Source organism: Entelurus aequoreus, linkage group LG27 (assembly GCF_033978785.1).
Source record: "Entelurus aequoreus isolate RoL-2023_Sb linkage group LG27, RoL_Eaeq_v1.1, whole genome shotgun sequence".
Lineage (NCBI taxonomy): Eukaryota > Metazoa > Chordata > Actinopteri > Syngnathiformes > Syngnathidae > Entelurus > Entelurus aequoreus.
Genome location: NC_084757.1, coordinates 6,596,992 through 6,618,471, shown reverse-complemented (window position 1 = coordinate 6,618,471; position 21,480 = coordinate 6,596,992). Strand labels below are relative to the sequence as shown.

The following is a 21,480-nucleotide window of genomic DNA, read 5'->3' as shown; positions in this document are numbered from 1 at the left end:
ATATATATACACTACCGTTGAAAAGTTTGGGGTGACATTGAAATGTCCTTATTTTTGAAGGAAAAGCACTGTACTTTTCAATGAAGATAACTTTAAACTAGTCTTAACTTTACAGAAATACACTCTATACATTGCTAATGTGCTAAATGACTATTCTAGCTGCAAATGTCTGCTTTTTGGTGCAATATCTACATAGGTGTATAGAGGCCCATTTCCAGCAACTATCACTCCAGTGTTCTAATGGTACAATGTGTTTGCTCATTGGCTCAGAAGGCTAATTGATGATTAGAAAACCCTTGTGCAATCATGTTCACACATCTGAAAACACTTTAGCTCGTTACAGAAGCTACAAAACTGACCTTCCTTTGAGCAGATTGAGTTTCTGGAGCATCACATTTGTGGGCTCAATTAAACACTCAAAATGGCCAGAAAAAGAGAACTTTCATCTGAAACTCCACAGTCTATTCTTGTTCTTAGAAATGAAGGCTATTCCACTAAATTGTTTGGGTGACCCCAATCTTTTGAACGGTAGTGTATATTAGGGCTGTGAATCTTTGGCTGTCCCACGATTCAATTTAATATCGATTCTTGGGATCACAATTCGATTCAAAATCGATTCTCGATTCAAAAACGATATTTTCCCGATTGAAAAGGATTGTCTATTCATTCAATACATAGATTTCAGCAGGATCTACCCCATTCTGCTGACATGCAGAGTAAAAAGGTTTTATAATTGTAAAGGACAATGTTTTATCAACTGATTGCAATAATGTACATTTGTTTGAACTATTTAATGAACCAAAAATATGACTTATTTTATCTTTGTTAAAATATTGGACACAGTGTGTTGTCAAGCTTATGAGATGCGATGAGATGATGGAATAAGAAATGAATGTAATTTAAAATGTATCAATAAAACTTTATTTCTACACACGTGACAGTGAATACTGACAAAAGAGCCGATGGTTGTAGTGTCGATTCTTGGTTGGAACGGGGAAAAACATTTGCGGTTCAATGAAGTCCCTCCTGAAGTGGATTAGGAAAACTTGGCCGCCTGTGGAGGTGGTCCCAAGAAGCCCCCCGCCTGTTTGGTCGCCGCTCTGGAGGGGGCGAGGCCCAACATCTTCTGGATGTTCTGCACAGTGGATTGAGTCAATGCATATTAAATAAAGAGAACTAGAAGATGCCATACCTGTCTGATGGACATGGTGCAGAGGATGTAGAGGAAGATGAAGGAACAGTCGGTGTAATCCTCGCCCAGCAGGTTGCGATGTGACAGACCCTGAATGTAAGACAGCGGAACAAACGGCAGCTTGGCCACCACTCGCCCATCAAAGCTGAGAAACAACAGAAACATATGTCATGTCAATCATGTTAGGCTTACTTTTTACTCTTTTCCTACGCTTTGCACCCCGCGGTGGTGGCTAATTCAGGGATTTTTCTTCACTGACAGCCATAATACAAAACATTTTCTTAAAACATACAGAGATAATGAAACGGTGTGTTATGATTTTTGGACGAGTTTGCTCACTAAAAGGTACTGCAGGGTGAACGTCTACAGTCTGTCCTGCCGTTTAAAGCTTTCTACCGGAAGCACAAGTGCCATTCCGTCTCCTAGTCGTCTTCATTCATCACGCCAAGCAACGTTTGGAAGGTTTACACTACAACTAAAACAATTCTTACTTACTAAAGCGTCCCGTGAGTGATGTCTGTAGGAGTGTTTTCATGCATATTTGTACCTGCTATCGTAATGTAATCAGGCTAGCGTCGTTAGCATGAGCTAATATGCTGACACGTTTACTAGTGTCTGTGTTAGTATTATTAACTTATAATGGCATTATTTTTGTATTGTTTGTTTCTTAAATTCACCAAAACGTCACCATGGACTAGGGGTCACCAACGCGGTGCCCGCGGGCACCAGGTAGCCCGTAAGGACCAGATGAGTAGCCCGCTGGCCTGTTCTAAAAATAGCTCAAATAGCAGCACTTACCAGTGAGCTGCCTCTATTTTTTAAATTGTATTTATTTACTAGCAAGCTGGTCTCGCTTTGACCAACTCTTTTAACTCTAAGAGAGACAAAACTCAAATAGAATTTGGAAATCAAAGAAAATATTTTAAAGACTTGGTCTTCACTTGTTTAAATAAATTCATTAATTTTTTTACTTTGCTTCTTATAACTTTCAGAAAGACAATTTTAGAGAAAAAATACAACCTTAAAAATGATTTTAGGATTTTTAAACACATATACCTTTTTACCTTTTAAATTCCTTCCTCTTCTTTCCTGACAATTTAAATCAATGTTCAAGTAATTTTATTTTTTTATTGTAAAGAATAATAAATACATTTTAATTTAATTCTTCATTTTAGCTTCTGTTTTTTCGACGAAGAATATTTGTGAAATATTTCTTCAAACTTATGATTAAAATTCAAAAAAATTATTCTGGCAAATCTAGAAAATCTGTAGAATCAAATTTAAATCTTATTGCAAAGTCTTTTGAATTTCTTTGAAAAAATTTGTTCTGGAAAATCTAGAACAAATAATGATTTGTCTTTGTTAGAAATATAGCTTGGTCCAATTTGTTATATATTCTAACAAAGTGTAGATTGGATTTTAACCTATTTAAAACATGTCATCAAAATTCTAAAATTAATCTTAATCAGGAAAAATTACTAATGATGTTCCATAAATTATTTTTTTAATTTTTTCAAAAGGATTCGAACTAGCTAGTTTTTCTCTTCTTTTTTTCGGTTGAATTTTGAATTTTAAGAGTTAAAATTGAAGATAAACTATGTTTCAAAATTTAATTGTCATTTTTTTCGTGTTTTCTCCTCTTTTAAACCGTTCAATTAAGTGTAAATATCATTCATTATTAATAATAACAGAGTTAAAGGGAAATTGAGAAAATTGGCTATTTCTGGCAATTTATTTAAGTGTGTATCAAACTGGTAGCCCTTCGCATTAATCACTACCCAAGAAGTAGCTCTTGCTTTCAAAAAGGTTGGTGACCCCTGCCATGGACTAATTGAGTCTGTTTAGCTGATTGGGGAGCGAGCTAGGTATTTAAATAAACATCCCCTGAATGTTTCTCTGTAAATAACTAATTTCACAACGTACAGTATATGTCTGTGGCTTATAGTCTGGAGCGGGTAATGTACAGAAAACTATTTTTTTTATTCAGTGGATGCTGCTTATATACTTTATAGACTTTATATATGCACTTTATAGACCCGAAAATACGGTACTGTACCACAAATGCCGTTCCATCTTCTAGTCTTGATTGAAACGTTTATTAGTAGATTGCACAGTACAGTACATATTCCGTACAATTGACCACTAAATGGTAACACCCCAATACATTTTTCAACTTGTTTAAGTCGGGGTCCACGTAAATCAATTCATGGTAGTCGTCCATAGCGTATTATTCAATCAATACTCCAAGCAATGTTTGTAAGTTTTACAATATAACTAAAACAATTCTTACTTACCAAAGCGTCCCATGAGTGATATCTGTAGGAGTGTTTTCATGCATATTTGTATCTACTATCGTAATGTAATCAAGCTAGCGTCGTTAGCATGAGCTAATATGCTGACACGTTTCCGAGTGTCTGTGTTAGTATTATTAACTTATAATGGCATTCTTTTTGTATTGTTTGTTTCGTAAATTCACCAAAACGTCACCGTGGACTAATTGAGTCTGTTTAGCTGATTGGAGAGCTAGCTTCTTGCAGCTAGTGGGTGCATCAGCCCTTTTACAGACACTGTTTAGAAACAATTAAGTTGTGTAAATAAACATTTACTTAATCTGTAAATAATTCCTTACACAACGTATAAATCTGCAGTGCAGGTAATATATGGGGAAAAATAATTATTTTCAAATGTAGTGGATGCGGCTTATATACTTTATAGACTTGTATGCACTTTTCAAGCTGCTTACATGGAGTTGAACATGCCCATCAAAGCCGTGAAGCAGAAGCCGATGGCAAACATGGACTTCATTCGCACCTGAAAATAAACGAGTCAATAACTGTTCTTCAATCAATGACCTGATCAGCTGCTAGTCACTCACCATCGACAAGTCTCTGTTGTTGTTCTTCAGCTTCTCTTCTTGTCTCTCTGTTAAAAACACCAACATGTGATCGCTCCTCCAAACTTTGCTTTGTTACAAGACGATCTTACCTATTTTCTTCTTTTGTTGGCGGCCTGCAGATTCTGTAATGGTTTCCTTTTTCTTCTCCACTACGGACAAATACACATGACTACTGGAGGTGTGCAAAGAAAATAAATATTAACAGGTCCATCTTAAGAAGCGTACGTTTCTTGCTCTGCTTTTCCACCTCAGCCTTCAGCCTCTTGTACTTCTCAGTGCGATACACCAGCACCCAGGTGATTCCTGGACAATCACACCACAGGGGAAAACACATTCAATCACAAAATACTGAATTTAGGGCTAAACCAACAAAACAATATCAAAATATATGGCAATGGACACGTAATCGATATTGATAACAAAATGTGTTTGATAAAATGTTCGATATATATGTTTTTGTTAGGAAGTAATATTATCGGACATCTCTATTTAATATACTTTTTCCCCTGGTCCTTATTTTTCAAAAGTAATAAAGGCACTGGCTCCCTGGTAACCTGGTAAAACAGGAAGTGATCACTGATCAATAGGCTTCCGGCCAATCATGTAACAATATCGACTTTGATTGTACCATCTTGTTGTCTCGCCGTTGATTCTCTGGATGGAGTGGGAAGAAAAAGTAAAAATGAGAGCAAATAAATTGTTGATAAAGCAGGAAAAGTCACCTGGACACAATGTCAGGGTGAAATAGCTGAAAACCTGCCACCCTTTTCTCTGATTACTACTTTGCACACTCTTGGCATTCTCTCCATGAGCTTCAAGCACACCTGTGAAGTGAAAACCATTTCAGGTGACTACCTCTTGAAGCTCATGGAGAGAATGCGAAAAAGTAATCAAAGCAAAGGGTGGCTATTTTGAAGAAACTAGAATATAAAACATGTTTTCAGCTATTTCACCTTCTTTTGTTAAGTACATAACTCCACATGTGTTCATTCCTAGTTTTGATGTGACAATGTACAATGGAAATAGTCATGAAAATAAAGAGAACACATTGTGGAAGTGTTGTTGAAACTTACACTTAATATTTTTGTTTTAAGGGTTAATATATTTTTTGTTGAACATTATTATGGTTGTGAATTCATGTTACATTTTTTGTAAATAAGACACATTTTGTTTACTATAAAAGGGCAATTTATTTCCTTTTGTTACAGCCGCTATTCTTGTGAGGTTTTGGTTTAGTATTAGAGATTGCGAGACCTGCATTCGCCCAGACATGCAAAAGACTTTGAGCGAGCCATAAGCGAGAACATTTAGCTAGCTGAACAAGGTATTTTGTCATATTGTGTCGAATTGTTCTGTATATTTGTAAAGTACATTGGTTTAATTATTGTACGCTCATTTAGTATGCACAAGACTGAAATATTTGCTGCCCAAGAACCTCCGAAGTGGCAGGCGGCCACGAGGTAGCTATTTTGTTTAGCACTTTATTTGAACTATGTCTAAAGCATTGTATTTCATGTCCTGTCCTGTAGTTTTCACGGCATAAACCCAAGTAAAGAGCCCGTTGTCATTTCGGAGCCACACATTGAATGAGGAGAAGGTGTGTGTGTGTGTGTACCTTTGTCCTGTACTGTACTTGAATGTTGTCATTCATCCGGGGCATTCAATCCATCACAACTGGACTGCTTGGTTTGTCTTAGAAGACGTTTCGTAGGCTTCATCAGTTTGTGCTCATAGACATAGAGTGCTGCTCCTCCACATGGAGAGGAGCCAGATGAGGTGGTTCGGGCATCTGGTCAGGATGCCACTCTGACGCCTCCCTAGGGAGGTGTTTCGGGCACGTCCGACCGGTAGGAGGCCACGGGGAAGACCCAGGACACGTTGGAAAGACTATGTCTCCCGGCTGGCCTGGGAACGCCTCGGGATCCCCCGGGAGGAGCTGGATGAAGTGGCCAGGGAGAGCTTAGGCTGCTGCCCCCGCGACCAGGCCTCAGATAAGCGGTGAGAAGATGGATGGATGGATGGTCATAGATTGGTCAGATCTAGTCTAGTGGCTGGTGCCAAACTAAGTCTATGAGCACGAACTGATGAAGCCTACTCGGATGAGATTATTTAGCCAAACCCAACTCAGCTCAATTTATGACTAAATAATCCCTTCTTGAAACTGCTCAAGTGTCTTTGGGAAATGTCTCCTACTTCTTCAGACTTTTATTGTGACACTTTGACCGGAAATGCTTTTTTTTTTTTTTTTTTTCAGCGTCAGCCTTATTGGGATTAGCCTTTAGCTTAGCAGGCTAAACTAAACCCACTCGCTAAATGGCACAATTTTCTTTATGTCGCGATTTCCTCATTCCATACAAGAAAAAGATCAACCGGAAGCCAACGTAGCATGACACTAGATCATTAATGGCGTTAAAAGTGTGGTTTCAGTCCAACTATGGTGCACTTTACCTTCGGCTAGCAGGGCGGTGCACACGGAGATGAAGACGATGAGGATTGTGTCTGGAAACATGGTACTCATATCGGCACTCCTCCCCTGGCGATAGTCCGCTTATTAATGACAAAAATGTTGTTTTTGTGAGAGCAGAAGACGTCTAATCACGCTTCAAGAAGCTGGCCCAGCACAGCAGCGGCGAAAAGGTCAGCGAAGTACTTCCGGGTCAGCGTTGCCAAATGGCAAAGGACACCTTATCGTAAACACAAGCCTTAAATTATCGTATTTGGAAAAATCGTACACGCCTAACATCGCTCACGACTGTCAAATGCAGTAACATATTACCACTGAATTGATTAACGTGGACCCCGACTTAAACAAGTTAAGAAACTTATTGGGGTGTTACCATTTAGTGGTCAATTGTAGGGAATATGCACTGTACTGTGCAATCTACTAATAAAAGTGTCAATCAATAAAACTAATTGAACTATGAACACATTAACAACGCACAACATCAGTCGCAGTGCAAGATGGATCCTGTTTGTGTTTGCTAAAGAACATGGGAACAATATTTTAGTATTCTTATATTTTCATTTATCATTTATTTGAATTACTGAAAAGGTGTCAAATTCCAGCCCCGTGGGCAAGATCTGGCCCACCACGTCATTTTATTTTGCCGACGAAAGCCTCAAATTAATTTACGCCAACAAAGTACTTTATCTTATCTTTTCTTACTTAATGTATGTGTATATGTAACCTACTGCATGCCATTTTAAATCCTTTAAACTTCATACAATAATGCAACAAATATTATATAATCCATCCATCTTTTTCCGCTTATCCGAGGTCGGGTCGCGGGGGCAGCAGCCTAAGCAGGGATGCCCAGACTTTCCTCTCCCCAGCCACTTGGTCCAGCTCCTCCCGGGGGATCCCGTGGCGTTCCCAGACCAGCCGGGAGACATAGTCTTCCCAACGTGTCCTGGGTCTTCCCCGTGGCCTCCTACCGGTCGGACGTGCCCTAAACACCCGTGATCTTGTCCGTTCGGTCATAACCCAAAGCTCATGACCATAGGTGAGGATGGGAACGTAGATCGACCGGTAAATTGAGAGCTTTGCCTTCCGGCTCAGCTCCTTCTTCACCACAACGGATCGATACAGCGTCCGCATTACTGAAGACGCCGCACCGATCCACCTGTCGATCTCACCATCCACTCTTCCCTCACTCGTGAACAAGACTCCCAGGTACTTGAACTCCTCCACTTGGGGCAAGATCTCCTCCCCAACCCGGAGATGGCACTGCACCCTTTTCCGGGCGAGAACCATGGACTCATGCTTGGAGGTGCTGATTCTAATCATACATTCCAAACATTTACATTTTGTCAAAATAAAAATAAATACTCAAAGTAAGTTATCCATCAAATTATACACTGTAAAATATGACAACATATTTTACGGTAGAAAAAAAAATGGTAGCACAGTCACCAGAGTTTTACTGTTAAAAATTATAATTATTTACCGTTTTTTTCATTTATGTGCTGTAAAAAAAACAAAAATAATAAAAAAACATTGCACATTTTACTGTAAAATTCTGGCAACTGAGCTGCTAGATTTTAGGGGGGTAAAATTTACCTATTTTTCATAGTACGTAAAATATATATAATATTAAAATGGATGTTAAGCAAATGATCATACATTTATATTCCTATGTTATTCGCTTTTTACAAACGGCCATAACTCCGATGTGGCCCTCAATGAAAACAAGTTTGACACCGCTGGGCTAGCAGAAATAAATAGGAGAACGTCTGGCAACGCGGGTCCTTAAGTGAGCAGGTCGATCCAAACATCGATCACACCGATACCAAGGGTGGTATCACATAGGGTTGATACTCGCATGATGAATTGATTTTTTTCAGCTCTCAATTATTTTCACAAATATGCTTTTTGTCATCCATGATATTATTGTACTTTGTTTATTTTGCTTAAACAATACTAAGCAATGCAAGTAAATAATTGTATCATTTTATTGATATTCTTACTCGTCGTTTTGAAATATTGTAAAATTGTTCACAATTGAAGTTGACAAATTGAAAAACACAAATTTACAAAATTATTTTAATTGGTGTGGGATCAGTGTTGCCCAACATTACACGACAGTCGTGATCGGCACATTGTTGTATCAAAGACTTTTTTTATTGTAATGCTTATCATCAAACATTATAAAAAATGTATTTTTAAATATTTTACACAGAATTTAAAATTGAGCCATACAGTTATGATTTAAAACCTGAGATTATGTTTATAATTTTTGTTTTAAATTATATTTTACTAGCAGCATGTTTTGTATTACTGTAATCACTAGGGTGTTAAAATCGACTTATATTATTTTTAATCTGTCCTGTCCAGCCACTTTGTTAAATGTTTAGGTAGAGTTTTATTAAACAAAATCATTTTTCTATATAGAAATGTATCAGAACTGTTTGTTATGGAGGAATGTATTTGGCACCCAATGTTATTAAAACAGTTTAGATTTTTAAACGGAACCTTGTGGTCCCCAAAGATTCACAGCCCTGGTAAATACTGTTAGGTTGCATGTGATGACGTCACGTCTTGTGTGTGACGTCACAGAATATCCAGGAAGTAGTCATGTTACATTAAAGTAGACTTGTGTGTTTTTAAAACATGTTTTTAGGGCTGCAACTAACGATTAATTTGATAATCGATTAATCTGTCGATTATTACTTCGATTAATCTATTAGTAATCGGATAAAAGAGACCAACTACATTTCTATCCTATCCAGTATTTTATTGAAAAAAAACAGCATACTGGCACCATACTTATTTTGATTATTGTTTCTCAGCTGTTTGTAAATGTTGCAGTTTATAAATAAAGGTTTATTTAAAAAAAAAAAACTGCGCATAGCATAGATCCAACGAATCGATGACTAAATTAATCGGCAACTATTTTAATAATCGATTTAATCGATTAGTTGTTGCAGCCCTACATGTTTTCTTTTTTTTGACTGAACGCTTTATACCGGTAAAAGTGACATTAAAGCGTGTGAGAGAAAATACAGAGTGAAACTAACTTTTTCTCTCACAAGTTGATTTATTTATGGATTTTGGGAGGCGAATCTTGTTTCCTGATCAAAACATAACATTCCCAAATACTGCAGTTTTTAATAATAGTAAAAAAAAAAAATCCTCCAAAATCCTAACAATTGTGTAATGTGAAGAACAGTCTAGATCAGTGATTCTCAAACTGTAGTAAGTGTACCTCTGGTGGTACATGGGCTCCTTCTAGTGGTACGTCAAAGACTCACTTGATTAAAGTACAGTGTTTTATGTCCCTATATTCAAACACAGTGTCACTGTTCAAACCGTGTGTCATGTTACAGTGGCCACACATATATATATATATATATTTATTAAATAAAACCTCTGCCTTGTTTTTAATGAATACTTAGGTCTACTATGCTACTGTATTTCAAAGTTGGTCATTATGGTGGTACTTGGGGGGAAAAAGTTTGAGAACCACTGATTAAATGTCAAGCAAGTCTGTTGTGTGTGTTGAAAGTTTAAAGGTCTCTCACACACACACACACACACACACACACACACACACACACACACACACACACAGGCGACTGTAGATACTGTAAATACAAAGACATACTGAGTCCGCCTCCTTTACTCCTGGACCGAGGCGTCGCGCCCAAAGAGGCCTCTGTAGAGTTCGTTGCAGGCCTCGTCGTTCATGGCGCCGTGGTGGATGGGCGCCATGTAGTTGAGCAGCTTGGCGTGCACGTGGTAGCGCACCTTGCGGCCCTTGCTGGCCTTGGTGTCCACCTTCTTCTTCATCTTGCTGCGCAGCTTCTGGATCTGCAGCCACTGGCGGCCCGCCGCCACCTGGTCGTTGGGGTCCACGGCGCCCGTCTTGCGCTCGATGAGCTCCCTGAGCAGCTGGTGGTAGAAGTCGTCGTCGTCAAAGATGTCCTCGTCCAAGTCCTTCAGGTGAAGGTTCGCCTTCCGGGGTGCCTCCGCCTCCTCCTCGGCCTCGGCGGGCACGGCGTCCGACGCCTCGCTCTTGCCAAGAACGCGGTACTCGGAGCGCCGTGTCTGCGTGCGACTGACCAGCCGCTCGTTGTCCATCAGAACCTGCTCCACTTGAGTCACAATGTTGCGCTCGAACGCCCCAAAGCCGCCGCCGCCGCTCTTCCCCGTGCTCAGGCGGGTTTTGTCGTGCCACTTCTGCAGCGTGGCGTCACGATACGGTCGGAAGGCGGCGAAACGCTTGGCCGCCATTTCCGGGTAGTCAGCCATGTCCAGTTTGCGTTTGGCGGGCGCGCTCTCCTCCTCGCCGTCGCACTCATCCCCCATCAGCACGGTTCTGGTGTCGGGGTTCTGCCAGAGCAGCTGATGGTGCAGCTCCATCAGGGACCTCTGAAGGGCCTTCAGGGCCTTGCGTGACTTCTTCACGGCCCCCGCCAGCTCGGCCCCGCCCCGCCGTTTGAATTCGGTGAAGGTTTCCGGCTGAGGAAGCTGGTTGGCGCTCACCAGAACCTTCTGGATCTTGATGCGGCCCTCCAGCAGCTGGTCCCAGAGAGCCAGCTGGTTCTTCACCGCCTTCCCTTTCTCCACCTCCTCGGACACTTGGTCTTTGGAGAAAGTGGAGATGGCCCCCTCCTCTTCCTCATCGTCACTCTCGTCCTCCTCCTCCTCATCATCACTCTCATCCTCCTCATCGTCACTGTCATCCTCCTCGCTGGCTCCCAGGTCATCCATGCCCTCAGTCACTTGTTGAAGAGTGACGTCATCACTTCCGTCCTCATCTTCATCATCTCCTAAAGAATCCACCTCTTTGTCATCTTCCTCTAAGTCTCCATCCTCATCGTCCATGAGCAGCTGCTTGCGGGAGACGGCCTTCCCCGAGTACCTGCGGTCAGTGTCGGCCAGCAGGAGGCTGTTCCTCTTCCGCAGCGCGCTGAGGCCCACCGCCGCCTCGTCCTGCGGGTCGTCCTCGACGAAAGCGTCGCTGACTTTGGCTTTGGTCGCCTCGTCATCGTCGTCCTCCGGGTCGGCGAACTTTGGGCGCGGGTTGAGGAGGAGCTGGAGCTCCTGGGAGAAGGAATCCGCCATGAGGGAACTTCTACAACAGCCAACGCGGGCGGCGCCTTGGTGATGACGTCGTCAGTACGCGACGGTTTAGGTATATTTTTATTTTTTTATATACCTATTTATAAAGTTCAACATTTACAAACAAACATATAACAATAAAGACCAAAACAAGTACAAAAACAGTACAATACTCGATAAACAGACATTTTTTTTTATAGTTTTCTTCAAATGTGGGGCCGTCAAACTCTCGCGAGACTTCGTCAACTTTTTTTTAAATATACCTATTTATAAAGTTCAACATTTATAAACAAACATATGAACAATAACGACGAATACAAGTAAAAAACCACGTACAAAACAGTACAATACTCGATAAACAGCCATTTTTTTATAGTTTTCTTCGAATGTGGGACCGTCAAACTCTCATCATCATCATCATCATTTTTATTTATCTCCTTCATTGATGTGCATCTTTGATAGACAATTATACCACAATTATTCAGTTACACCGTTACACACCAATGCCTGAGAAGGAGCAGGATGAAGAAAAATCTTATATTTTCCTGCCCCCTTCACATAATACATAGTCTTACTTAATGATATGTGAACCAACAATTACATCCAAATATAACGAAAACAAAACAAAACAAAACAAAACAAAAAAAACACAAGTGCAAAACTTCATGAAGTACAAACCGAACAAAATACAAAAGAAGTAATATACAGGTACACCTCACAGGATGATACAAAACAAATACAAAACCAGGCAAAAAACAAGTAAATTAATAAATATAAAGCAAAATGTAAACACTTATGGCTGTCCATATGATTTTATTGTTCTGTCTTTATATATTTTTTTCAATTTGAATATATTTTTACAATCTTTTATCTCATTATAAAGAGAATTCCATAGTTTAACCCCCACCACTGATATACACATTTGTTTTAAAGTTGTCCTTGAATACTGATGTTGGAAATGACCTTTTCTTCTATGCTCTTCATTCTCAGAAGTGATGACAAACATTTTTTGTAAATTTGCTGGTAATGTTTTGCTTTTAGCCTTAAACATGACACATAATGTCTGTAACTTTACTAGCTCCTGTAATTTCAATAAACCTGAATTAATGAATAATATGTTAGTGTGTTCTAAGTAATCTACTTTATGAATAATCCTTATAGCTCTTTTCTGTAGTTGATACAATGCCTTTATGTTACTCTTATATGTGTTCCCCCACACTTCCACACAGTAGTTGATATATGGCAATATAAGTGCACAATACAATATACGCATTGCCCTATAATCTAACACATATTTTACCTTATTTAATATAAAAATACTCTTAGACATCTTTTTCCGCAGATGTGCAATATGAGATTTCCATGTCAGACCGTCATCCAGTATCACTCCTAAAAATCTAAGTTCAGAAACCCTTTCAATATCTATTCCATTTATTGACAATTTGATCGTTTCCTCCCTTTTCCTCTTACAAAAAATCATGAACTTTGTTTTTTCTACATTTAATGATAATTTATTGGCATCAAACCATCTCTTAAGTTTAATCATTTCCTGTTCAATAATTTTTGATAATGCTTTTAAGTCGTGTCCCGAACTATAAAAGTTGGTGTCGTCCGCAAATAATACAAATTTCAATAACTTTGATACCTCACATATATCATTAATATATAAAATAAACAATTTTGGTCCCAAAACCGAACCTTGTGGAATTCCACATTCAATCCTCATTTGTTCAGATGTATTACCCATAAAATCCACAAACTCTTGTCTATTATCTAAATAACTTCTTAGCCAGTCTAAAACTACTCCTCTCACACCAAATGAATACAACTTGGACAATAATATAGAATGATCTATAGTATCAAATGCTTTTTTAAGATCGATAAATACCCCTATAGTGTATTTCTTATTATCAGTTGCTGTTGCTATATCCTCAATTATATTCATTACAGCTGAAGCAGTGGATCTATTGGTCCGGAATCCATACTGGCTCTCACTCAACAGCATGTTCTTTTCAATAAAACTATCTAATTTTTTTACAAATATTTTTTCAATTATTTTAGAAAATTGTGACAGTAGTGACACTGGTCTGTAATTAGTGAATCTATGTTTATCTCCCGTTTTAAAGAGTGGAATTACCTTTGCTACCTTCATTTTATTTGGAAAGGTCCCTGTTTGAAAAGAAAGATTAAAAATATAACAAAGAGGTTTGATGATACAGTCAATAGTCTTTTTTACAATTATCATGTCTATACCATCACTGTCTGTTGATGTCTTATTTTTCAGTTTTGTTACCACCGATACAATTTCATTTTCACTAACATCTCCTAGAAGCATGGACTGTAGCACTTTGCTTCCCCCTCTCCATCCACTCTGTATATCTTTATGTTCTCCAATACTCTCTGCCAATTTGGGTCCAACATTCACAAAAAAAGAATTGAATCCGTTTGCCACTTCATTCATATTTGTTATCATCTTATTATCCTCATTGATAAAATGGCTTGGTGGGTTTGTAGGCCCAGATGTTTTTCCTATTACCTTGTTCAGAATATTCCAAGTTCCTTTGATATTGTTTTTATTTTTTTCTAGTAAATTATTATAATATTCTCTTTTTGCTTGTCTCATTATTGTTATCAATTTGTTTTTGTAAACCTTATATTTTGTTTCAGCATCCTTTGTTTTTACTTTTATGAAATCTCTATAAAGTTTGTTTTTCTTTTTACAAGCATTCTGTAGTCCCTTTATAATCCAAGGCTTTTTATTGTAGCTGTCTCTTTGTTTCCATACATTCGGACAATGCTTTTCATACAATGATAAATATATATTAAGAAAAGCCTCATATGCAGCATTTGCTTCTCCCCCATACACCTCATTCCAGTCTGTTTCAAATAAGTCCTTCCTAAACCTATTTATTGCCTCTTCAGTTCTTTTCCTTACATATCTATGAGTTTTTTCCTCCCTCTTTTTATCAATTGGACAGTCATAAGTAAGAAACACAGGTAAGTGGTCACTTATATCATTAATTACTAGTCCACTTTTTATATTATTTTTTATGTCATTTATAAGTCTCGCGAGACTTCGTTGACTTTTTTTTTTTTAACATACCTATTTATAAAGTTCAACATTTACGAACAAACATATGAACAATAACGACCAAAACAAGTACAAAAAACAGTACAAAACAGTACAGTACTCGATAAACAGACTATTTTTAATAGTTTTCTTCGAAGGTGGGACCGTCAAACTCTCGCGAGACTTCGTTGACTTGTTTTTTTAATATATCTATTTATAAAGTTCAACATTTACGAACAAACATATGAACAATAACTACCAAAACATGTACAAAAAACAGTACAATACTCGATAAACAGACCATTTTTTAATAGTTTTCTTCGAACGTGGGCGTCGAAGAAATCTCGCGAGACTTCGTTGACTTTTTTTTTTTAAATATACCTATTTATAAAGTTCAACATTTACAAACAAACATATGAACAATAACGACGAAAACAAGTACAAAAACAACGTACAAAACAGTACAATACTCGATAAACAGACAATTTTTTAATAGTTTTCTTCGAATGTGGTACCGTCAAACTCTCGCGAGACTTCGTTGACTTGTTTTTTTAATATATCTATTTATAAAGTTCAACATTTACGAACAAACATGTGAACAATAACGACCAAAACAAGTACAAAAAACAGTACAATACTTGATAAACAGCCAATTTTTTTTTATAGTTTTCTTCGAACGTGGGGCCATCGAAGAAATCTCGCAAGACTTCGTTGACTTGTTTTTTTAATATACCTATTTATAAAGTTCAACATTTAAAAACAAACATGTGAACAATAACGACCAAAAAAGTACAAAAAACAGTACAAAACAGTACAATACTCGATAAACAGCCATTTTTTAAAAATAGTTTTTTTCGAATGTGGGGCCGTCAAAGAAATCTCGCGAGACTTCGTTGACTTTTTTTTTCTTCTCATAAACCTTTATATATAAATTTCAACATTTACAAACAGTTGAGAAATAATAATCAAAGTAAGTACAAAAACAGTAATAAACAGCGCAGACGGATTATGCACCATGAATTGATTTACGTGGACCCCGACTTAAACAAGTTGAAAAACTTATTGGGGTGTTACCATTTAGTGGTCAATTGTACGGAATATGTACTGTACTGTGCAATCTACTAATAAAAGTTTCAAAGTTTCAGTAAAAAACAAACAAAAAAAACAGCCTGTTATTTTTCTTCAAGCGACGCATTATTCAAAAAAACTAAATCAAAGCCAATTAAGATTTTAACCCTTGTAATATAGTTGTAACATATCAAATGAATGAAAAACGATTTTTAATATCGTAATAGTTGAACTCTGAGTTTTGACCTCTCTGCAAGACAAGCAACAGGGCATAGCGCGTTCTTTGTTGCGCATGCGCAGCTGGCCTTAACACAGTAGCGAGCTTGATTGTGTCGGGCGGGCTTTTGCAGGGGAAATAACTCTGAAGCTCCTGGGAGGAGGAATCCGCCATGAGAGAACTTTTTATATTGAATTGTATAAACATTTATTTATAATATGTAATCAAGAAATAAGAAAAATGAAAACAAGTACAGAAACAGTACAAAACAGCGCGCTGCCTACCTGCAAGACAAGCAACAGGGCATCGCAGCGTGTTTGTTGCGCATGCGCACCTGACTATGCCCACTCCGCCTTAACACAGTCGCCAGCTTGATTGTGTCGGCGGGCTTTAAAGCGGGCAAAATGTCCTCCAGTGACTTCTATTTGAGATATTATGTTGGACATAAAGGGAAGTTTGGACACGAGTTCCTGGAGTTTGAGTTCAGGCCTGATGGTACGTTTTATGTTCGTGTTGTTGCGAGCTAACGCGGCTAGCCGGCTATGCTAAGTAGGCCTCAGCCTTTATAAACATGCTTCTGCGCGCATGAATGACTCTTTATGTTCTCCTGGCTCTTTTAACATTGTGATACAAGTTAGGACGGACAGAAATCCAACTAATATCATTGTTCTAGCGCTTGAAAATGTTGACGGAGTCTTAGAAACTCCATGTGGGCCACACGACGTCATTCATTGCTTCTTCATTTCTCCTTGCAGGTAAACTCAGGTACGCCAACAACAGCAACTACAAGAATGACGTCATGATCAGAAAGGAGGTAACTATGTTTCATGTCTATACTTTATAGAACTATACCAGTTATTTATTTCAATTAGAGGTGGTTAAACTTGGTAAAATGACCAAAAATGGTTGTGGAATTCTAGAAATAAAGTGATTTACATGAAACTAGTATTATTAGACTAATCCAGTGACATAAATATCATATTCCTGTGAGAAATATCAAGAAAGTTCTGGACTTTTAGAGGAGGTGAAAACTTCTGGTCAACTTTTTCAATGCAAAGTCAATGTAGTCGAAGTGTCCGCTTACATGTCATATATTTCTTCATATTTTCCCTATTTGAAGAAGGTGGTGTCATTGAAAAGCATGCTAAACAAAGACTTAAAAACAGGTGTGTTTTTAATTGATTACATTGTGACGGAAAAGTTGAGTAAACAGTCGACTTTTGAGTCACGTCAAAAGCAAGCAGCAACAAAAATCTGTGCGGATTGATCAATTTCAAGTACATTTGTCAGTCTTACAGATATATGTATATACACAGGTATAACTTATATCATAATAGGGATTGTAATGGACATTTTACTCACTGTAGATTTTTTGTGGCATGAGTACTTGCACAATTAAAAAATATTGATATTCTGGATAAACTGGGATTTTTTTTGTTGCCTGGCCCCAAACTGATGTCTCCCATAGGAGCGACTTTTTCTTCACTCATTCTTTCCTGTTCTGCTCCTGAACAGGTCTGTGGTGAAAATGTAGTTTGGTTGTACTTTTTAAGTGCTGTCATATCCTATGTTCCACGTCAGAGCTGGGCAAATGTTTTGACTCTGGGGGCCACATTGAGAGAGAAAATTGTGTCTGGGGGGGCCAATGTGTATGTGTGTATAAAGGATATATACACAACCCACTCCCTTTTTTCCAGGAACTCTAATACCAAAAGTCACAATGTTCTAAAAAAGTTATGACAGACCACCTCAAAAAAATGGAATGGAATTTTACAGTTTTTTACTGAATGGGACACCCAGAATGTACATGAAATTAAAGAAAGTGGGATTTACAATATTAACTATGAACAATAAAAGAGTGAATATTAACATATGAACATCTTTCACTTGTCAGACCAGCTCCTCCATAGTTGTGTATCTTTTACAAGCAAGCCAAACACAACAAAAATGTAACAAACAGCAAAATATGAATGCTAAGTGTAATAAACACCTTCTATATGATATATAATCACGTAAAAATGTGCTTTCCGCATCGGTTTCTGACATGTTTGGGGCTGGCTTCGCTGAAAACAAGCCCTGCCCACTCTGCTTTGTTCCTGATCTGAGCTGCTGTGACCTAGATTACTGCAATAACTCCTAGAACACCCAAAAGTGCAGATTTCAACCATTGAAATACTTTCTATAGTTCAAGACTTACGCTCATTTAAAAACAGCACTGCACATCATAATGGCAAATACACTTTTGATGTTAAAGGTCTAAAAAAAATGATGTAGAACGTCCGGCGGGCCGCATTTAGCTCAGGTCTGTTCTGTCACAAGTATTAGTGATGAAAACAGTGCGTAGTGACCACTGAGAAGAGACTTGCCTACTATCCCTTAGGATTCTTTGCACGTATTTTAAGTGGTTTTAGATGTATGATGTAAAAAAAAAACAGTTTTCCTGTTAATTCTGAATGTGCAAGTTCCTTAATTGACTTCCTGTTGGCCGTGGCAGGCGTACGTGCACAAGAGTGTGATGGAGGAGCTGAAGAGAATCATCGACGACAGCGAGATCACAAAAGAAGACGACGCACTGTGGCCGCCTCCAGACCGAGTGGGCAGACAGGTTGGTTTTGGCATCGTTGTGACCCTGCTAGGGATGATGTTTGATAAGGAATGATCGAGTTCCAGCCTATTATACAATCCTCTTATCGAACCGATTCCTTATCGATTCTCTTATGGAGTCCAGATAGGTTGTTGTATATGGAAAAAAACATGATATTTGGTTTAACAAAAGCTCACTTTTATTATATAAGAAAAAAATAAAATCTAATAAATAAATAAATATTGACTGTTACCCACCTAAAAAAATAAAATAAATAAATATTGACTGTTGTTACCCAAAGTATATTAAGTGGGATTTTTCAGAAAAACAAATATATACAGTAACACAAAAACAAGCTGTCTCTGTGATCACTATAGGTGTATAAATAATAATATAGTGTTAAATAAAATCAGTCCCTTGGGCACAAAACTGAAAATAATACAGCTCTCCAAAAAGTGCAATTCTGCTGCTATTTGACATAACTGTTTGTTATGATGCTTTGACATTTTTGCACTTTATTTCTTTATTGAAAGAACATTCTATGAAGAGAAAAGTTGTTTGCAAATGTGGTTACAATGCAAAAAAATGAAAAGTTAAAGCTAAAAAAAGAAATACACTTTGAGTTAACATTATTTCTTTATAGGGGGAAAAATGTTATGAGCGAGAGAATATAACAACTACACTACCCAGCATGCAACGGGAGTGACGAGCATGCGCGGTAGCCCCGAAAAGTGTTGCATGTTGCCACGCTGTGAAAGTAAACGTCAAGAAGTCAGCCAACACGCCTCGTCTGCATTATTTATAATTAGACAAACAACACATCTACAGTGTGATTTTGTAACGTTTACAAGGAAAGAAAAACAAAAGTTAAAAAAGGGAGATATGTTGTATATATATGTATGTGCTGCAGTGTTGTATATATATGTATGTGCTGCAGTGTTGTATATATATATGTATGTGCTGCAGTGTTGTATATATATGTATGTGCTGCAGTGTTGTATATATATGTATGTGCTGCAGTGTTGTATATATATGTATGTGCTGCAGTGTTGTATATATATGTATGTGCTGCGGTGTTGTATATATATGTATGTGCTGCGGTGTTGTATATATGTATGTGCTGCGGTGTTGTATATATATGTATGTGCTGCGGTGTTGTATATATATGTATGTGCTGCGGTGTTGTATATATATGTATGTGCTGCGGTGTTGTATATATATGTATGTGCTGCGGTGTTGTATATATATGTATGTGCTGCAGTGTTGTATATATATGTATGTGCTGCGGTGTTGTATATATATGTATGTGCTGCAGTGTTGTATATATATGTATGTGCTGCAGTGTTGTATATATATGTATGTGCTGCAGTGTTGTATATATATGTATGTGCTGCAGTGTTGTATATATATGTATGTGCTGCAGTGTTGTATATATATGTATGTGCTGCAGTGTTGTATATATATGTATGTGCTGCAGTGTTGTATATATATGTATGTGCTGCAGTGTTGTATATATATGTATGTGCTGCAGTGTTGTATATATATGTATGTGCTGCGGTTGTTTTAAGAACGTTGTGACAGCTGCCGTAAAGGAGGTGCGTTGCTAGCCTGGTTGCTATGTTTCCGGTTGGTGGTAAAAGTGTTGGTCATGTGTTTGTACCCTGCTCAAATCTCCCAGTAAAGTTATTCGATGGATTATAGCTTTTGTTTTGAACTTTATTACACCTTGGAGCACTTTTTCCTGTCCATTGTTTTCCTGCTTTCGCTATCTGCGCCTAATGACTGAGCTACGTGACGTCATTTATTGTGATGTCACACGGAGCATTTCTGGTCGGGACGGGATTCGAATAAAGAATCAACTCTTTTCCTTTACTATAGTGGTCTCGATAACGGGTACCGGTTCTCAAAAAGGGATTCGAGTCAGAGGACTCGGTTCTTTTCTTATCAAACAACCGTGAAAACCGGTTTGGAGTATCATCCCTAGACCCTGCAGTGTGTGACGCTGTGGTCTCCAATGTGACTTCAGGAGCTGGAGATCGTCATTGGCGACGAGCACATTTCCTTCACAACTTCCAAAATTGGTTCTTTGATTGACGTCAACCAGTCCAAGTAAGTCACAACATGGAAGAGCATATTTGGCTTGAACTTAAACTCCAATGTTCTCCAGGGATCCTGAGGGTCTTCGTGTGTTTTATTACCTGGTGCAGGACCTCAAATGTCTCGTCTTCAGTCTCATCGGTCTACACTTCAAGATTAAGCCCATCTAAGCCCTTTTTGTTTTGTTTTTTAAGTTCTTTATCCGACCTTTTTGTTGTACCACCATTTTGTTGTACATTTTTTGTTTTGTTTACATTTTAAATAAAGTTTGAGAATACAAATTGTGTGTCATGTGATCATGATTTTATTCAACAGATAGCTATTTGATTTACATTTCACCACACATGTACTCATAAAAACCTTTTGTAAATATTTGAACATTCAAAGACATGATTCAGGCTGCAAAATGAGAAAAGCATCCAGTGATGAGACGTCATGTGACCATGACCTCACAGACATGTCGATGTCATGTGACCATGACCTCACAGACATGTCGATGTCATGTGACCATGACCTCACAGACACGTCGATGTCATGTGACCATGACCTCAGACATGTCGATGTCATGTGACCATGACCTCACAGACACGTCGATGTCATGTGACCATGACCTCACAGACACGTCGATGTCATGTGACCATGACCTCACAGACATGTCGATGTCATGTGACCATGACCTCAGACATGTCGATGTCATGTGACCATGACCTCACAGACACGTCGATGTCATGTGACCATGACCTCAGACACGTCGATGTCATGTGACCATGACCTCACAGACATGTCGATGTC

At 38.2% G+C, this 21,480-nt stretch overlaps 4 protein-coding genes across 4 annotated transcripts in view; 1 reads left to right on the top strand and 3 right to left on the bottom strand.

Annotated features, from left to right (window-relative positions):
* Positions 1 to 895: 895 nt before the first annotated feature.
* Positions 896 to 6,778, bottom strand: tmco1 (transmembrane and coiled-coil domains 1). The gene is made up of 7 exons (XM_062039325.1): positions 6,537 to 6,778; positions 4,314 to 4,391; positions 4,178 to 4,237; positions 4,068 to 4,114; positions 3,936 to 4,003; positions 1,193 to 1,337; positions 896 to 1,135 (listed from the first exon to the last, which is right to left on the bottom strand). The coding sequence occupies exons 1-7, from the start codon at positions 6,604 to 6,606 to the stop codon at positions 1,037 to 1,039; spliced, it is 567 nt and encodes a 188-aa protein (XP_061895309.1). The 5' UTR covers positions 6,607 to 6,778; the 3' UTR covers positions 896 to 1,036.
* Positions 6,779 to 10,105: 3,327 nt separating this feature from the next.
* On the bottom strand, positions 10,106 to 11,729 carry aatf (apoptosis antagonizing transcription factor). The gene has a single exon (XM_062039344.1). The coding sequence runs from the start codon at positions 11,653 to 11,655 to the stop codon at positions 10,207 to 10,209; it is 1,449 nt and encodes a 482-aa protein (XP_061895328.1). The 5' UTR covers positions 11,656 to 11,729; the 3' UTR covers positions 10,106 to 10,206.
* Positions 11,730 to 16,323: 4,594 nt separating this feature from the next.
* On the top strand, positions 16,324 to 20,984 carry magoh (mago homolog, exon junction complex subunit). The gene is made up of 5 exons (XM_062038461.1): positions 16,324 to 16,502; positions 16,763 to 16,821; positions 18,502 to 18,612; positions 20,618 to 20,700; positions 20,759 to 20,984. Exons 1-5 carry the CDS (start codon positions 16,412 to 16,414, stop codon positions 20,856 to 20,858), a joined length of 444 nt encoding a protein of 147 aa, XP_061894445.1. The 5' UTR covers positions 16,324 to 16,411; the 3' UTR covers positions 20,859 to 20,984.
* The window catches only part of cpt2 (carnitine palmitoyltransferase 2), a 34,556-nt gene continuing 34,045 nt past the window's right edge, over positions 20,970 to 21,480 (bottom strand). Inside the window, exon 7 of the transcript XR_009824728.1 lies at positions 20,970 to 21,460. The gene's annotated coding sequence lies outside the window, so the exon portion shown is untranslated. The remainder of the gene's footprint in view (positions 21,461 to 21,480) is intronic.